The 18,013-nt window shown below is 44.9% G+C and overlaps 1 protein-coding gene across 2 annotated transcripts in view; it reads right to left on the reverse strand.

Annotated features, from left to right (window-relative positions):
- The window catches only part of Stab2 (stabilin 2), a 155,308-nt gene that overhangs the window by 66,325 nt on the left and 70,970 nt on the right, over nt 1-18,013 (reverse strand). For both annotated transcript variants that reach the window (XM_015482841.2, XM_048802956.1), the window contains 7 exons: nt 16,186-16,233; nt 14,467-14,603; nt 13,920-14,034; nt 8,078-8,155; nt 5,147-5,245; nt 4,950-5,057; nt 1,248-1,379 (listed from right to left, as the gene is read on the reverse strand). In XM_015482841.2, coding sequence (XP_015338327.1) covers nt 1,248-1,379; nt 4,950-5,057; nt 5,147-5,245; nt 8,078-8,155; nt 13,920-14,034; nt 14,467-14,603; nt 16,186-16,233 — 717 coding nt within the window. The remainder of the gene's footprint in view (nt 1-1,247; nt 1,380-4,949; nt 5,058-5,146; nt 5,246-8,077; nt 8,156-13,919; nt 14,035-14,466; nt 14,604-16,185; nt 16,234-18,013) is intronic.

The following is an 18,013-nucleotide window of genomic DNA, read 5'->3' on the forward strand; positions in this document are numbered from 1 at the left end:
TTTTTATTTTGAGACAAAATCTTACTAAGTGGCTTAGGGCCTCAAGAAGTTGCTGAAGCTGGCCTTGAATTTGTGATTCTCCTGCTTCAGCCTCCCAAATTGCTGGGATTACAGGTGTGTGCCACCACACCTGTAGTGTCTCTTTAACAATTTGTTTATATTAACTTTTCTTGTGAGAATTTTAGAATTCTTTTGTGAGGTTCTTGTTAAGTTTTCATAGATTCAACTTTCTAATATATATATATATATATATTTATTAGAGCATTTTAATTATACATAGTATTTGGGCTCCTTTTGGCAAAATTACACACACAAGGAATTTGACTTCAATCCTTACTCCCCCTCTTTTTTCTTCCCCTTTTCCTCCCTTTCTACTCTACTGATCTTCCTTTCACTCCTTTATTTATTTATTTTTAATATATATTATTTAGTTGTAGGTGGACACAATACTTTTTTTTTTCTTTAATTTTATGTGGTGCTGAGTTTTGAACCCAGTGCCTCACGGGTGCTAGGCGAGCACTCTACCACTGAGCCCCAGCCCCAGCCCTCTTTATTTATTTTTGGCTGGTACTCTCTATGTATACGTAAAGGAGAAATCCCCTTTCATTCATTTATATATGTATATACCATGATTCTATTAGATTCATTCCATAGTTATTCCCCTTAATTTTTTTTTTAACTTGGTATTTGAAATACATGAATAGAATTTTTATATTTGAAATATATTAAACACTTAGTCTACTAGTTCTTTTTTTTTAATGAGTTCTAATCATTTAAATATTTCAGGAGAGTGTGAGATAAATGCTGGAATCTCAGTGTGGTGCTCAGTCTTGAGACTCATCTCTATCAGCATGGAGTGATGATGACATGATTCATTTGGCTGCTGTGTCCTGCGTATGTCTCTGGGCTCCTTATGTCCTGGAGCTGCTGCCCATCCTGGGACTCGGCTGAGCTCCCAGGTGCCATTCCACCTTGGAGACCACCTGAGGCACTCAATGTCAGGTTTGCTGTACTGGTGCTGACGGTCACCTGTGACTGCTGGGGACTCGAATACCACAATTCCTAAGGCCACCTTCCTACCTGCAGGCTGACCTCGGGGCAGGTGACTGGGAGTTCCATGATCTGGCTTGGAACTGTTTTGGGCTGCTAAGGCTTAGGAAGCAGCGGTGAGATTATTCCAATATGGAAGAGATGGGGGTCATAGGAGCTAAGCCCCCTGTCCCTGGGCTTACGCAACAGCGTCACACCTGGCCATTATGGAGAAAGAAGCCGAGGGGGTAGGAGAAGCCCAGCATGGTCTCCCGGTGCATGCCCTGGTGCAGTTCATTCTTCAGGAGCTTCTCCTCGGGGACCACGTGGTACCGCAGGACGTCCTCCTCCTGCAGGGCACAGAAGAGAGAGTCAGTCAACAATCGGGCTGTCAGTTACAGGTTGTGCCAGCACCGGGGCCGGAGTGACAAACAGGCGCGACAGCTTGTTGGAGTTTTGACCAAGGCATCAAAACACAAAGGCACCCCATAATAAGTGGGTTGTGAATGAGAGCACCCGAGAGACCTGGCGGCGTTCCCAGGTGGGATGCTTGGGAGCTTCCAGTGAGTAAAACCCAGAGGGAGGGTTGATAGCTGGGGGTGGATTTTAAAGACGATTCCTTTGGGCAGAGCTGGGAGAACAGAGCCCCCACACCCAGCTTCCTTTCACCCCAGGGATCACGAGAGGAGGTCCATGGGGCATTTGGCCTGGGTGCCCTGAAGATAGGGTGGCCTGTGGCACTGGGGTCCGACTCAGTCCTGGGCAATCTCCTAAGCCAGGGACTGCAGGTGAGCTGCATTGGGAAAGACCCCCACATGCAGAGCTGGCTTGGGACAAGAGAGTGGGGGTCTCTGGTGCAGATGTGGGGCTGTGACTGTGAGCTGGTGCTTCTGGAATTGTCCAAGGTGGCCAGAGGGGGTGGGGGTGTGGACAGACAGGCTTCCCCCACCCTGTCCCCAGGGAAAGCTGGAGGTAGGCTCTGGATTCCTAGGGTCTTTCTCCCCCTCTCCCTCCCTCCTAACCACCGCCCTGTCCTCTCTATGTCTCTTCCTAGCCACCAACACTTCCTGCCCCTCGACAAAACCTGGTGGAACCCAAACTGAATTTAATGGGGAAGGAGGGAAGAGGGTTGCTAGGTTACTGACTCTGCTCCAAAGCCACCGTCCTGTGTGCTGACTGGGGGGCTGGGCTGTGACCTCCATTTCTCCTTGGCTAGTGGCCCCTGTCAGGCTCTGGCATTGGGAAAGGCTGGAGGGGGCAGGGGGACCTGCTCCCTGCTCCTCTCACTACTATTCTCCTGCGGTGGAAGCTGAGTCTGGATGGCCACTTTCTACCACTTGAAGAACCAATTTTATCACAGCTTTCCCACCTCTGAGACCCCAGAGGGGCGACACCCCTTCCTGCAGAACTGAGACTTGGGCCCAGGAAACCCTTCTCCAAGCTCAGAGACACCAGCTCCTACTCAGAGGTCTGAGTGTCAGCTCCAGCAGGTTCCTCCTCTAAGTTTCTAAGCTTTAATAATTTTAATCTCTTCCTTTTGATCCTTCAGCCTTAGGGGTCTTACATGCTTCCTGTAGTTGCTATCTGTGTGATCTCTCCCTCTCTCTTTTCCACCTTGGAATTAAATTCATCTGATTTTATACTCAATAAACAATTCATGTTATTAAATTATCTTTCTTCAACTGAGTGGTACGATTTGTGTCTCCCAAAGGCCCTGATTGATTCAAGGACCACGCCTTCTTCTCTACCTTCCTGCCTGCACTTAGCTGCACTGTGTATTAGTCCGTTTTCTGTTGCTATAACAAAATATTTGAGGTTGGATATTTCATAAAGAAAAGAAGTTTATTTAGCCACAGTTTTGGAGACTGAACATACAAGATTGAGTGGCCCCATTTATTTGGTGAGGGCCTCATTGCTGATGGCATCACAATGGTGGGAACATGTGTAAGAGTGATCACAGGGAGAGACAGGAAGCCAGGGAGGGGGGTGCATCTGATGCGAACAACTCACAACTTAACTCCATGGGACCAAAGTCAATCCTTTCTGAGGTTAGTAACCCCAGTGACCTGGTTACCTTGCACCAAACCCCAGCTATTAAAAGTTCACCTCTTCCCAATATCGCCAGACCCAGCACTAAGGCTCCAACACATGAAAGGGTGGGGGACACACTTAAACCATATCCAAATAATGGGAGGCTGAATTTTTATCATTATTATTTTATTTAATTGATGTTATGGTTTAGATATGCGCTATCTTCCAAAACCTCACATGTGAGGCAATGCAAGAAGGTTCAGGGGTGAAATGATTCCATGATGAGTGTTGCAACTCAAGAGTGGATTAATCCACTGATATGGATTAACTGGGTGGTAACTGAAGGCAGGTGGGTCACGAGGAGATAGGTCACTGGGGGCATGGCTTTGGGGTTGATATTTTCCTCTGGTCAGTGGAGCTCTCCCTGTTCCTGCTGGCCACGTCCCGAGCTGCTTGCTTCTGCCCTACTCTCCTGTCACGGTGTTCTGCCTCACCTCGGCCCCAGAGCTATGGAGTCAGCCATCTAGGGACTCAGCCCTCTGAAACTGTGAGCTCCAAATAGACTTCCTCTCCTCGGTTTTTCTTGTCAGGACTTTTGGTCACAGCCATGAAAAGAATTGACTAAAACAATTGAGACGGTGTTTATGGCTTAAAGTGACAAGGGGACTACTGGGGGAGGCAGACAGGCACTGAGATGGCCTGATGCCTCATCCCAAGGCAGGAAAAGAATATTCCACTGAACAGGTTTCAAGGGACAGGATTGGACAGGCTCAGGATGGTGTCTGATTCCATCCAAGAGTCCTGCGTTTCCATCACGGCCGCTATAGGAGTTGACAGAGGTTGTAACCTAGTTGGAGAGCTCAGGACGCTGCCTTGGAAAGTCCATTCATTAATCCGGGGTTTGTGCTAGGTGCTGAGGGGGAGCCATGGCAGGAGGGAGCGTGTGCGGCTGTGGCCAGAGTCAGTGTCCCTGAGGATGTGGGCCTGGACAGGAAGACCAGGCAGGGAGGACTCTGGAGGGGGGCAGTCTGCGCGCGTGTGTGTGTGCGTGCGTGTGTGTGTGTGTGTGTGTACAGGAACAACGGCACCAGGTGTGTCTCTGACATGTTGAGGCTCTATGAGATCATCACTCGGGTTAGACCACATGATTTTCCCAAAGCACAGGCTGTACGCAGCAGTGGTCCCGTGGTAGCTTAGTGGGACTTTGAGATTTTGAGCATCTTCATCTCAGCCACGCTGCCTACAGATATGAGTGAAAACAGCAGGCTTGTGTGTGCAAATCCAGCTTAAACACATTCTCCCATGTGCAGCTGGGATCGGAGCAGCCCCAGGCTCCTCGAGAATGAGAATCCTGGGACCACCATGGAACCCGAGAGAAACGGTGGCCCGTGAAAGGAGGGCTTAGTAGCTGAGGAGGTAGTTTGGGTAGAGTCCGAATGAAATGGGATCCACCCAGGGGTTTTAAGCCAGAGAGCACCAGGATTGAGTCTTTTGAATTAATTTACTAAATCCTTTGATAAAGCGGGACTGTTCAACCCCAAATGTTAGGAGTCAGGGAACATGGGGGGGGAGGGGAAGAAGGAAAAAAAAATAAGATCCACCCTTGCTGGTCACTGCTGCTGGCATCTCAGCTGCTTAGGACCTAGGACAGGCCAGGGAAGGGGTCAACGGATGACCACAAGGATCCTGCCAGGTTCCAGGGTGCCTGGAGTGTGTGATTCCAGAGATATGCCCTAAGTATACGGCAGCTCTGGCATAGGGGGGATTGTGCACGGGGGAATCTCTGCATGAATCTATTGTAAGCATGGCATGGGCAGGCAGGCCTTGAGGAAGGTGAGAAACGGCACGTGACTGAGGCTTTGAATTTCCTCTTTGTTCCCGATACCTACCAGAGTTGTGACCTTCCTCTCCCTGATGTAATTCTCGATGGCATCATTGTTTGGAGCAAACACCGTGTAAGCATCAGCAGCCTCAATTGCGCTTGCCAGATTATATTGCTGTGAAGGAAGGAAACAAGAGCCCATGAGGGATTCCTTGTTCCCAGGTGACCTGAGCAAGGCGGTCACGCAGAGAACATGGTACTTGCAATGATGTAGCCCCGGAAGATGGAGTAGTCAGGCATCTGGTCCAGCCGGGTGAGCAGGTTTGGTAAAGAGCCAGTTAGTCCTCTTTGGGGGACCAGCACCTGGGAAAGAAAACCCCAGAATTCTGTTTAGCACACGTTGGTAGCATCTGCTGCTTCACTGATACATAAGGACGTCCTGTTAACTTCTCTAGACAAAGGAAGTGACATTGAAAATGTTTTGATTTCTCCCAGAATAAAATTATTTTAAGGATGCAGAGCAACGAGGCTGAGAGAATTTGGAGATGTTATTAGTTCAGTTTTATGTCTTGCCTGTAGGCAGGTCCCCCTAATTAGAGAAAATTTCATCTCACATAGAAGAGTTCCTGGTTCCCCCTGAGGAATCCATTCTAACTTTCTTTAATCTACTCTGTCTGGAGTAGATTAAAATCTAACTGACCTACAACAGGCTGCAGCTAAAATCCTTTATTTCTTGTCCTTTTGCTTATTCTTCAAGCCTTTCATTTCTTTCCAGAAGCCTGAAGTCTACTGTAACCCAGGAGCCTGAATCTGCCTTGTACAAATGTTCTTCTTGGCTCAGGCAGTGTGATAAACTAAGGGAATTTTTACATAAAGATGTAGATTCCTGACTTTAAAAATATCCGTCAGCAAGCCCACCGATAAGACCACGTGCAGAGAGTGGCAGCAGCTGCCTTGGTTAAGGTCTCCACCTCTCCCTAGGGTCTTCCCCCTGCTCATTTCCTCACCCATCTGGTCCATACAGGCATTTGCATGTGTAAAGTTGGTATGGCTGACCTTCTGGGCAAGAAAACAATTTCCATCTTCTCATTCTATCTAGAACCTTTTCAGGTGGAAGAACCCGCCACTGGAATGTTTCTCTCATCCTGTCATCTTCAGCCAATACCATGAGCCAGGCACGGATAGACAAATGTGACTGAGGCCTGTGTCCTGCCCCGGGGAACCGACATCCATATTACTGGAGTCGGCCTGGTCCAGTGTGCTGCCATATTTGAAAATCAAGTTGATTGGAGCACAGCCATGCACATTTGTGGACACGTTGTCTAAGACTGATTTTGTGTGGCAATGGTAGAATTGAATGGTTGTGACAGAGACCAAATGAGCTGCAAAGTCGAATAGTCACAATCTGGATATTTACAGAGGAAGTTGCCAGTCTCTGGGTCACAGGAAGATGACACACTTCTGAGTTTCTGGAGCTCCAGGGGGAGGAAGGACTTGAGTTGCTTAGAAGGGAAGTGACAGGTTTGAGAGCTATGAGGCAATGGTGTGATAGACTTGGTTTCTATGTCCATGTCACATAATTATACGTGATTAAGAAGGCCACTGCCATTTTTAAAAGAGGCACCCCTTTCTCCAGAACCCTAAATGGGCACAAATCATGGCAAGTGTTGTGGGCTGGAGTTTGGAACTCCACTCCACCCCTTGGCCAGGCTCCTTTGTTCAGGGCACAATTTGCACAACTGTACATGGCAGTTCTGATAAAGGGATCTTGATGCCAGAGGACAGATACTGCAGGAGCCCAGTAGGGTTCAGGCAACCAGAGTCTAAGCAAAGAACTGGGTAGGACATGCAGAGGGACATGCCATCACTAGAGGGGTTCATGACCTACACCATAAGAAATAATTATCAACATGAGAAAATTGATAGCTAGCCAAATACATACTATGTAAAGCTCCCAGGGAATTTCAGAGGAAGAAGAAGGGGATGAAATTAATATTTATTGATGGTCTACTCGGCAGCAGGCATAAAGATAGACAGTTATTTAATCCTCATGTGGAAGAAAAACAAGGCTCAGAGAAGTTATGTGACTTGCCCAAGGTCACACAACAGACAAGTTTCCCAGCCCAGACTCCGTATGACTTTAGAATTTATCCTCTTGACACTTTAGAATTTATCCTCAGTAATTTGGGCTGCTTGGATTAGGGAGGACTCCCGAGAGGGGGTGAGATGTGGACTGGCCCCATGGTAATAGAGTCAGTGTAGGAGATGATTTGGGGTGCCACTCTACTAAGGAAGGTTGCATCCATTCAAAAAAAGGAGGAAGGGACAAGAGATAATTTGATGTTTTTAAAAGTCATTTCAGTACTTTGGAAAGCCAGGGGTGGACAAGAGAAACACCCCTGTTAGGTGATGTTGCTTTGTATTACATGAAGTCCCAGTTTCCTGCCAGTAGTGAATCACATGCTTAAAATGTGCTTCTTACGGCCTCTTGGGAACTCAGGAGGCTGCAAGATCTTTGCAAAATTGTAGACCCAGGATTCTAACAAATACCCTTTCTCTTCTGAACAGGAACAGTGGACTTTTTCAACAGCTTCAAATGAAAAAGTGAGTGAGTATATAATTGCCAAGTGAGAATAATTTTAGTTAAAATGCAATGGGTTAATTGTCTCTGCTCATCTTCTACCTTCTGAAAGTGTGTTCTTTCAGTTTGAATGAAGATCCTAATATAGTAACTGAAAATGATAGGGTAGCTCACAACTCCGTTTCCTATTTTTTTCCACGTCATACCTTTGAAAGCTGTTGAATTGAGACTTAGCAGAAAATGAAAATCTCATCATACTTTTTCTACCGCTTTTAATTTTTTTTCCCTTAGAACCTTTTGGATCGCACCCCTGGCCTCCTCCCCTAGTTCTGAATTATGAGACTCCCGATGCTAGGAGGCTCACGGGCCTGTTACGACCTTTCCATACTCAGGAAAGATGATATTTGTGGCTGCATTTGACAGAGGGCTTGTGGTGGAGCACAGGCTGGGGAAAGGGTGGCTGAGTCTGACTCTAAATGGCTTTAAGATGAAGCACAAGACAGGTTTCTTTATAATAAGACCGAGCATGTTTAATTTTCCCAAAACGATACCATACAGAAGGACAGATGACAAAGAGGGGGGACGCTGAGTGTGTACAGAGCGAAAGCCCTCACCTTGCTGATGATGTGTATCACTCCATTGGTGGCCGCATTGTCCCCATCAACAATGGACGCTCCTTCGATGGTGATATTCTGCAAATGTAAACCCCAGTGGGGAGGTGAGTGTTTACACAGCCAACCTCAGGATTGAACTATGTGTCATCCTTGGAGAAAAGGAGGACAGTAAAACGCCTGGTCCCTAAAATGCCTCTTGCCATTCCTAAGCACCTGGCTTTGGGACAGGGAACAATATCAGCGAGTCTGGGTGAGAATGCGCAGATGAACATTGTCCCCAAGGACATGGGCTTTCTCTGGTGCAGACTGGGAACCAGGACAAGTTAGGGTTATGTGTAGGAAGCTACTTTCTTGCATGCTGGCTTGAGACTGTGGTCATCCGGTGGACAAAGCAAGACAAGATGCTGCTGCTTCTGAACCCAACCTGTAAAGTCCCTCCCTGTGGTAACTGGTGCAGATCAGAGCACCACAGAGAGAGACCTCATCTACTGGCCTCCCCTGGACAAAGCCTTGTGGGGAGGTGCACCTGCCCAGCCTGTCACCACTGTACTTCCTGGTGAAGCACCTGACTAGCCTGTTGCCCCTGGATCTTCCCATAAGCATTTCTCCATAAACCTTGTCTTACATCTTGTCTTCTTTGGTCTGTTGGCAACTTGTTCCACTGTCCTCTTAAAACTGGACAGAGGACGGTACAAATTATCTCTGGGTTTTGCACTCCTTGAACAGCAGTGACCTTAACACTTTACACCCAGAGTAAGAAATACCTTTGAATTGTGACTTATTAGACATCACACACACAAAAAATGAAAGGGTATTTTCCCCTACTATGCAGGAGTTCACTGTTATCAATTCTATTTCATTCTATTTTATTTCACTAAAAAAAGTACTGGGTGAGGTTACCTTAATGATAAGGTGACCCCACAGTTTGAAAAAAAAATGCAGATAGTACTGAGTACCCTAACCCCACAATTCACGCATTGAGGCCCTAACCTCCAGGACCTCAGATTGTGATCTTATTTAAATAAGTAGGGTACTTAGGACATACTCCAGTTAAAATTAAGCCTTTATAGTGGGCCCTAATCCAACACGACAGGTGTCCTTATAAATAGGGGGAGTTTGCACGGAGACAGCTACCCAGGGAGACGCCATGTGATCAATCAGCATGACAGCTGCCAGCCCAGGATGCGGGCCTGCAGCTGTGCCTTCCCTCCCAGCCTCAGAAGGACCCTACTCTGCCAACACCTTCATGTTGGACTCCGGCCATCAGAACCACAAGACAGTACATTTCTGTTGTTATAACAGCCCCAGAAAATTGATACAGACAGAAACTGAATTTTCTGGTCAGAATCTAACCACTTTTTAGGACTATCAATTATTTAGAAGTGTGGCTAAGTAAAACCCGAGCTACCCAGCCAGCCACCAGCCAGGTAGAGCAACTGAGCTCCACCCTCTTCTTCTCCTCATCGTGATCCCCCTCCCTCTTTGGTACTGGTTCTGGGAATGGAACCCAGAGAATTTAATCACTGAGCCACACTCCCAGCCCTTTTAAATATTTTATTTAGAGACAGGTTCTCACTGAATTGCTTAGGGCCTTGCTAAGTTGATGAGGCTGGCTTTGAACTTGTGATTCTCCTGCCTCAGCCTCCCAGCTGCTAAGATTATAGGCATGCGCCACCACACCTGGTCATCGTGACCCTTTATTTGAAATTCCTCCTGGGAGCCCTGGGTGACGGAGACTTTTCTCATTTTGGGCAGCTCCCAAGTTCCCTGAGCAATGGCCACTGTGCACATCTCTCTCGATTAAAGGAGATATTTATATCAGACATAGGAATGAACTCATTAAAAACATGTCTTTAGAAGAACTAACACCAATCCTCCTCAGTTATTCCATGAAATAGAAAAAGAGGGAACCCGTCAAAACTCCCTTTATGAAGCTAATATCAGCCTGATAACAAAATCAGACAAAGATACATCAAGGCAAGAAAATTTCAGACCAATATCCCTGATGAACATAGATGCAAAAATTCTTAATAAAGTCTTGGCAAATCACACACAAAAACGTATTAAAAACATAGTGCACTATGATCAAATGGAGTTCATCCCAGAGAAAAAAGTTGGTTCAACATACAGAAATCAATAAACATAATTCATCACATCAATAGACTTAAAGACAAAAATCATATGATCATCTCAATAGATGCAGAAAAAGCATTTGACAAAATACAGCACCCCTTCATGTTCAAAACACTAGGAAAACTAGGGACAGTAAGAACACACCTAGCATTGTAAAAGCTATCTATGCTAAGCCCAAGGCCAACATCATTCTAAATGGAGATTAGAAGCATTTCTAATTAGAAGCATTCCCTCTAAAAACTGGAACAAGACAGGGATGTCCTGTTTCACCACTTCTATTTAACATATTCCTGGAAATGCTAGCTAGAGAAATTAGGCAAAAGAAAGAAATTAAAGGGATACAAATAGGAAAAGAAGAGCTCAAATTATCACTATTTGCTGATGACATGACTCTATATTTAGAAGATCCAAAAACTCCACTGGAAAACTTCTAGAACTTATAAGTGAATTCAGCAAAATAGCAGGATATAAAATTAACACCCATAAATCAATTGCATTCCTATACATCAGTGATGAATAAACTGAAAAAGAAATTAAGAAAACTATTCTATTCACAATAGTCTAAAATTTTTTTGGGGAATCAATTTAACAAAAGAGGTGAAAGACCTCTACAATGAAAACTATAGAACTCTAAAGAAAGAAATTGAAAAAGATCTTAGAAGATGGAAAGATCTCCCATGTTCTTGGGTAGGCAGAATTAAATTGTCAAAATGGCCAAACTATCAAAAGTGTTATACAGATTTAGTGCAATTCCTACTAAAGTTCCAATGACATTCTTCATAGAACTAGAAAAATCAATCATGAAATTCATCTGGAAAAACAAAAGACCCAATATAGCTAAAACAATCCCTAGCAAGAAAAGTTAAGCAGAAGGCATCATAATACCAGACCTTAAACTATACTACAGAGCCATAGTCACAAAAACAGCATGGTATTGGAATAAAAACAGACATGTAGACCAACGGTACAGAATAGAGGACACAGAGACAAACCCACATAAATATAGTTATCTCATACTAGACAAAGGTGCCCCAAACTTTCATTGGAGAAAAGATAGCCTCTTCAACAAATGGTACTAGGAAAACTGGAAATCAATATGTAGCAAAATGAAACTAAACCTCTATCTCTCACCCTGCACAAAAATCAACTCAAAGTGGATCAAGGACTTAGGCACTAGAACAGAGACCTTGTGCCTAATAGAAGAAAAAGTAGGCCCAAATTTTCACCATATCAGCTTAGGAACTGACTTACTTACTGACAAGACTTATAAAGCACAAGAAGTAAAATCAGGAATCAATAAATGGATGGATTCAAACTGACAAGCTTCTTCTCAACAAAGGAACAATCAAGAATGTGAAAAGAGAGCCTACAGAATGGGAGAAAATATGTGCCACATGCACCTCAGATAAAGCATTAATCTCCAGGATATATAAAGAACTCAAAACACTTAACACCAAAAAGCCCAAATAACCCAATCAATAAATGGGCTATGGAACTGAATAGATACTTCAAAGAAGAAGAAATACAATTGATCAACAAATATATATAAGAAGTTCAACATCTTTAGCAATTAGAGAAATACAAATTAAAACTACATTGAGATTTTACCTCACTCCAGTTAGGATGGCAATTATTAAGAGAATAAGTAACAATAAATGTTAGTGGGAATGTAGGGGAAAAGGTACACTCGTATGTTGCTGGTGAGACTGTAAATTGGTGCAACCACTCTAAAAGGCAGTATGGAGATTCCTCAGAAAACTTGAAATGGAACCACCATTTGATCCAGTTATCTCACTCCTTGGCATATACCCAAAGGACTTAACATCAGCAATACTTCTGTGACACAGCCACATCAATGTATATAGCAACTCAATTCACAATAGCTAAGCTATGGAATCTGCCTAGATGCCCTTCAACAGATGAGTGGATTAAAAAATGTGGTACATAAACACAATGGAATATTACTCAGCCATTAAAAGAATGAAATTATGACATTTGCTGGTAAATGGATGAAACTGGAGACTGCCATGCTAAGTGAAATAAGCCAAGCCCCAAAACCAAAGGCTGAATGTTCTCTCTGATATGCAGAGCTGACTCACAATAGGTGGGGAGAGGGGAGGGAGGAGGGGAGGTTCACTGGATTGGACAGGGCAGTGGAGGGGGGGAGGGGGGATGGAGATGGGAAAGACAGTAGAATGAATTGGACACAACTTCCTATGTTCATATATGAAGACACAGCCAGAGTAACTCCACATCACATACAACCACAAAAATGGGAAGTTATAATCCCTGTATGTATACATACAGGGAGGTAAAAAAAAAAAAGAAACAAAAAAAAAAAAATGTGTCTTTGACATTTAGCCTGTCTAGGTCAGGGGCCTTGATGGATTTTGAATCTCTAGAGCCTGGGATATGCCTGCCCAGGGTGGATGTTCAGTTAATGTTGCTAAAGAGAATCAATGAATTAAAACACCAACACATTAGCATGACTGCAGTAACCATTTCATAATGTATGTGTACATGAAAACACCATGCTGCACGCTTTAAATAGATACAATTTTTTAAAAACTTATCTTCTAGTTGATAGATAATTGTATATACTGTGGGTCACAGTGTGATATTTTAGTGCATGTATACATTGGGTAATGATCAATTCCGTATACTTAGGTTACCCATCACCTTAATAATTTATTTCTTTGTTATGAGAATATTCAAAAGCCTCTCTTCTAGCTATTTGATTTATGTGCTTCAATATCGTCCCTTCTGTGTGGCAGTACACTGGAACTTATCCCTCCAGCCCAGCTGTGTCTTTGCACCTCAAATTTTTATTTTAAAAACTCAGAAAATAACATGAGCATCACTGGAATCATCAGAACAAGACACCCAGAAATATCCACAGGACCATTTGTAGGTGTTGTCTACTTTCTAAACTGAGCCCCACACGTTTAGGTGAGCTGAACAGGTCCTTGCCCGAGTGCTTGCTGCTGGGCAGGACGCAGGGACACTCCACAGCAGTGATTCTAAGGCGGTTTTGACTGTGGCCCGTGATGCCCTGTGTAGCAGTTGTTGCTGGCAGAACCCTTGTCTTATCGGTGCAATTCATGGAAAGAACTTTAAAACACTGTCACTTGCAGCCAAGCAACCAGGTTTCCTCCTGGGATTTGAAATCAGAGTCCTGGACACTCTCTAGGACTGCCAGACGATGAGCTTCCCTGGGGCTGGGCTCTCCCTTGGGTGCTGCCTGACCTCCAGCACTGAGATCCAGGCCTGTGCATAGTAGGGGCTCAGTAGGTATTGTTGCAGGCCTCTCACTTCCTGTAAAGTTTTAATGATCTGTGCTGACCCCTTAGTAAGATACTAATAACCAGTTAGTTAACCAGATGCAAAAAAAAAAAAAAAAAAAGTAGTTGGAATTGCACATCCTTCATCCTCTCTGTATTCATCTATGTCTGTCAGGAGGAGCCTTGTGACCAATCAATATGAACATGGCCACATTTCATAGGATAGCTGCTCTGTGTATGTGCGCGTGTGTGAGCGCGCGTGCATGTGTGCACGCACATAAATGTGAGTATGTGCTGATTGTTGCAGCTGGGTAATGTCCACCTGGGGCTCCATTTTTACATATACTTGGAAATTTCCACATCAAAAAATTTAAAAAAGTATAATATGAACACAGATGCTATGCTTCAATTAAACAGAGCTCTCTTACCCCATCCACCTTCTCCAGGTGAAGGAAGTTGCCCTGCAAAGATGTTGCCAGCATGTCAGAAGATGACAGGTTCTGCAGATCTGCCACTCCATACGTGCCTAGGAGTGTGTGGTATCTAAAACAACAGACCATAGGGTTAGGACAAAACATCCAGGTGCAAAGCGCTGTCACTGAGGAGTCAGGAGAATAAGCTCTGGAGCCAGATGGCCATATTCAAATTTCAAATTCCCTCTGCAAGTATCAGTCTTGGCTTGAGTTAGTGACTTAACCACCCAGTGCCTCAGTTTCCACATCTGTAAAATAAGAATAATTATAACACCCGTTTCTTCGGATTGTTGCTGGGGTGTGTGTGGCTGAACTGAAAGTCTTATGCAAAGCAGAACAGTGCATGGCACAGAGCTGCCTGTCAATAATGCCAGCTTACTGTCCTAGGGCGGAGGGCAGGGAGGAGGCTCAGTTGAAGGATGTGAAGGACCCCTACATCAATCTTCTATGTTCCCACGGATGCCCATCAGAGGTCATGGTGAATAAAATAAAGACCACTCACTTTATCAAGGCTGGAATGTGGCTCTGGGACAGCCAGAAGGTTTTCTCATCTTGGTCCATGTTCTCGATAGCTTGGTGGGAGGGCACAAGGACAGTGAGGTTCGAGGTGGTGGACAGCATGAGCCGTAGAGAAGCGTTCTGAGTCGCGCCAGGAAAAAAAGAGACTCATGTTAGGGGACTAATGGAATACTTGAATACCTGCATACTTGGCAGAGGTGACAATATTGCATATGATGCAATTCCAGGGATACTGGCGAGGTCCTCCTAGGTCCGTCTCCAAATCCATCCTAACCACAAGCTGATGACTCATATTCTCTTTTGAGACTCATTCTTTTGTCTTGTCAAAACACAGGTTTTCCTGAACAGGTCACACTTTGAGTCGCTATAGGTACTTTTCACTATAGTCTAAATGAAGAGCTAGAGAAATAGTCCTGATAGAACTTTGTGTGTGTGTGTGTGTGAGTGTGTGTGTGTGTGTGTGTGTATGCAGACACATAAAAAAACCCATGAAAATTCTGGAAAATCTTTCCAGTGAGGATGGTGGAGGAGATTATAGGAACAGTTTCAACATGGAAGAGAATAGAAACCTGAAATTGATCATCACCGACATTTTGTTCTTGCTAGAGAGCCAGCTCTGGGTAGAAGCAGTGGCATGTATGCATAACATCTGGATCTCTGGGGTGGGGAGGGGGAGACCACTTTGGTTTGTAGCATTTGCTGACTTCTCAGGTGTAAATACTCCCATCGGGGCTAATTTTAAGCAACCAACGTGACAGCATTGAAAGTGGAGTTGTAAAAAAATGTGCAGTCAGCTCTTGTGAGCTAGTCAGAATGGGATCAGGCACAGCATGGGGCAGGTATGTGCACATGGGTGACCGTGTGGGTGACGGGTCTAGGTGGAAATCAGTGTGCTCAGAAGAGGGCTCTCAATCCCCTCTCTTGTCCATAGGGGGAGGGCGATTGGAGCAGCTCTGTACAGAAGTGACAGGGAGCTGTCCCAGAGTGGGTGCTGACCAGGCAGGACCCATCTTGCTTGTGCTGATTGAAAGGGGTTAAACCATTGATCACGATGGCTGGCTGGAACAGCCACCTAGGTGCATTCAGAGGGCACAGAGATTCGGGTAGCTGGCTAGGGTGGGACTGGATTCGTTATTATGATTCTTTCCAGGGGTGAAGGACAAGCTCTTCTGGGCACGTTGAGCTGAGAACTAGGCACATATGAAATATCCCTGGTTGCAGTTATCCATATCTAACTTGGTGACGTACAACATGAATGATATTAATTTTTAAAAAATATCTATCTGATGAACAAGTCTATTCATATATATTTGAATTGGTTGAAAGGTTGACCACCGCAGCTTACCATAGACCATAAATTCCCAGTCCCAGCTATATGCCAGCGTCACCTGGGCAGCTTTGAAAATATACTGATGCCCAGGGCAAGCCTCTGACCTAGCAGATCAGAGTCTTGGCAGGGTGTGGGGGGGTTCCAAGCAAAGGTGCGTATATATATATATATATGTGTGTGTGTGTGTGTGTGTGTGTGTGTGTGTAAAAATGTGTTCCCTGTGACTCTCAAGCACAGTCAGGGTTGAGAACCACTGTTCAGAACAAACCCCCTCCCTCCTTATCAGCTGAATTTTCAATTTTCTATCATATACGTTCCAGATTTCTAAAATCACATAGGTTGCCAATACTGAATTGCAAGGAGGGTACTCACATTTATCCATTGGTTAAATATAGCTGCTTCCGAGAGGAATGACAATTCCTTATTCATTGCAGGCAAGGAGGGCGGGAGAGAGGAGAGAGAACACAAGAGAAGAATCAATGAGAAGCATTTCTAGGCAGCCTGTACTTGGCCCTCAAGGGCTGGGTGTGTTTTCTGGGCCACCTCCCTGACGCTGACATGGACGGTGCCCAAACTAGCTGAGATTCCATGTGGCCGTACCTTCACACTTAGGGGGCTTGATTATCCTCCAGATTGAGGTAAAGAATTAATTCCAGAAACTTCAAGTAAAGCAACAAACTGAATTTAGAACATGGCCACGTAGACCCTAAGGGCGGGCCACAAAGTTCAGCAAATAGGCCCTTTCAGAGCCTATGCTGAGGGGTGGCGTGGAGCATGGACTCAAACCACTTGCATGTTCATTCGATTCAGCCATTTCCTAGTTCCCTGGGTAAGGTATTTAATGCACCTCAATTTTTTTCTCATCTGTAAAATGGGGATAATAAAAGTTCCAACTCATAGGGTGAGAACTAGAGGTGTTAATGTTTCTAAAGGGCTTAGAATAGAGGCTGGCATGCAGTCAATTCTCATTACGCACTGAGGAATTTGTTAACTGATGGAGCCACCACCAGGGCGCTGGGATGGAATGAAGAAAGGAAGCAGGATAGGGAGGGCGAAGGTGGGGTCTGCCCTTCTACAGCTTGCATTTGTTTGGAGGAAGAAAAGACTTGAAAAGATAACCAACACTGCTGGTTGTGAACAACAACAACAACTACAACAACTCTAGACTTTGCTTTAAAAAAAGACAGGGCTCAATTCTTGGGTTTGCGATTTACCAGCTGTGTGATCTTGGGAAAGCTACTTACTCTCTCTGAGAACACAAGTGTCTTATCTGAAACCTCAATCTGACAAGGCTTTCCTCCGGGGATTAAGAGAATTAGATAACTTAATGTTCATGATGACACTTAAAAAACTAATATCACTGAAGTGCAAGAGCAATATTATATGCCAGTTTACATCAAGACCGTAAATCTCAGAGCTCAGTTCCTGTTTGAAGGCAGCTGAGGCTATTTAATAAATCAGTAAATACATGTTAAAAAGTTTAGAAAGTTAACTAGCATGAGAACTGAGATGCTTGAATAATCCCTTAGAGGGGAAGTTTTGAGGGGATGGGCCCTGACTGATGGCAGGGCCCACCTTATTTTCCACAGAAGGTGAGGGACAAGGTGAGAGGAGAATTTTAGGGTCTTAAGCAATGTGGCCCATGGACAGCACAGAAAAAGTGTGGGAGTCTGAGCTCTGTGCCAGGGTGTCTAGTTAGCTGCTTGGCCTGATCTGAGCGGGACCAGTCCTGAACAGCATCCTGCCTGTTGGATGCCATGGCATCTCCAGGGACCAGCAATGGAGCAGGGCTCTCAGTTCAGGAGGCTGGCCCTGGGGGGGTTGGTGTGCCCATGGAGAGAGGAGGAGAGGGACCCAAATAGCAATGGGAAGTGATGAGAAAATGTCGCATTCAGACACATATTTGCAAGCAACATGAGTGGCTTAGGAAACAAGATGGAGACCTTCCCTCTAGAGTTTATTTTTCAGTGCTGGAGGAGATGGACCAATGCAGGGACAGTGACGATTTGGTGTGACCCAGGCTGTCTGGATAGAATACTCTACATCGGCAGTTAAGTGTCTCTGCACTTAGATGGTCACTGACCGCAGGCAAGTTTGCTTAGCCTCTCAGTTTCCTCACCTGTAAGATGGGCACTAATAGCATCAAACTATTGTTGAGGGTTGTTGTGACGTTTAAATGAAACACTGTGGCACGTTTAGA

Source organism: Marmota marmota, unplaced genomic scaffold (assembly GCF_001458135.2).
Source record: "Marmota marmota marmota unplaced genomic scaffold, marMar, whole genome shotgun sequence".
NCBI lineage: Eukaryota > Metazoa > Chordata > Mammalia > Rodentia > Sciuridae > Marmota > Marmota marmota.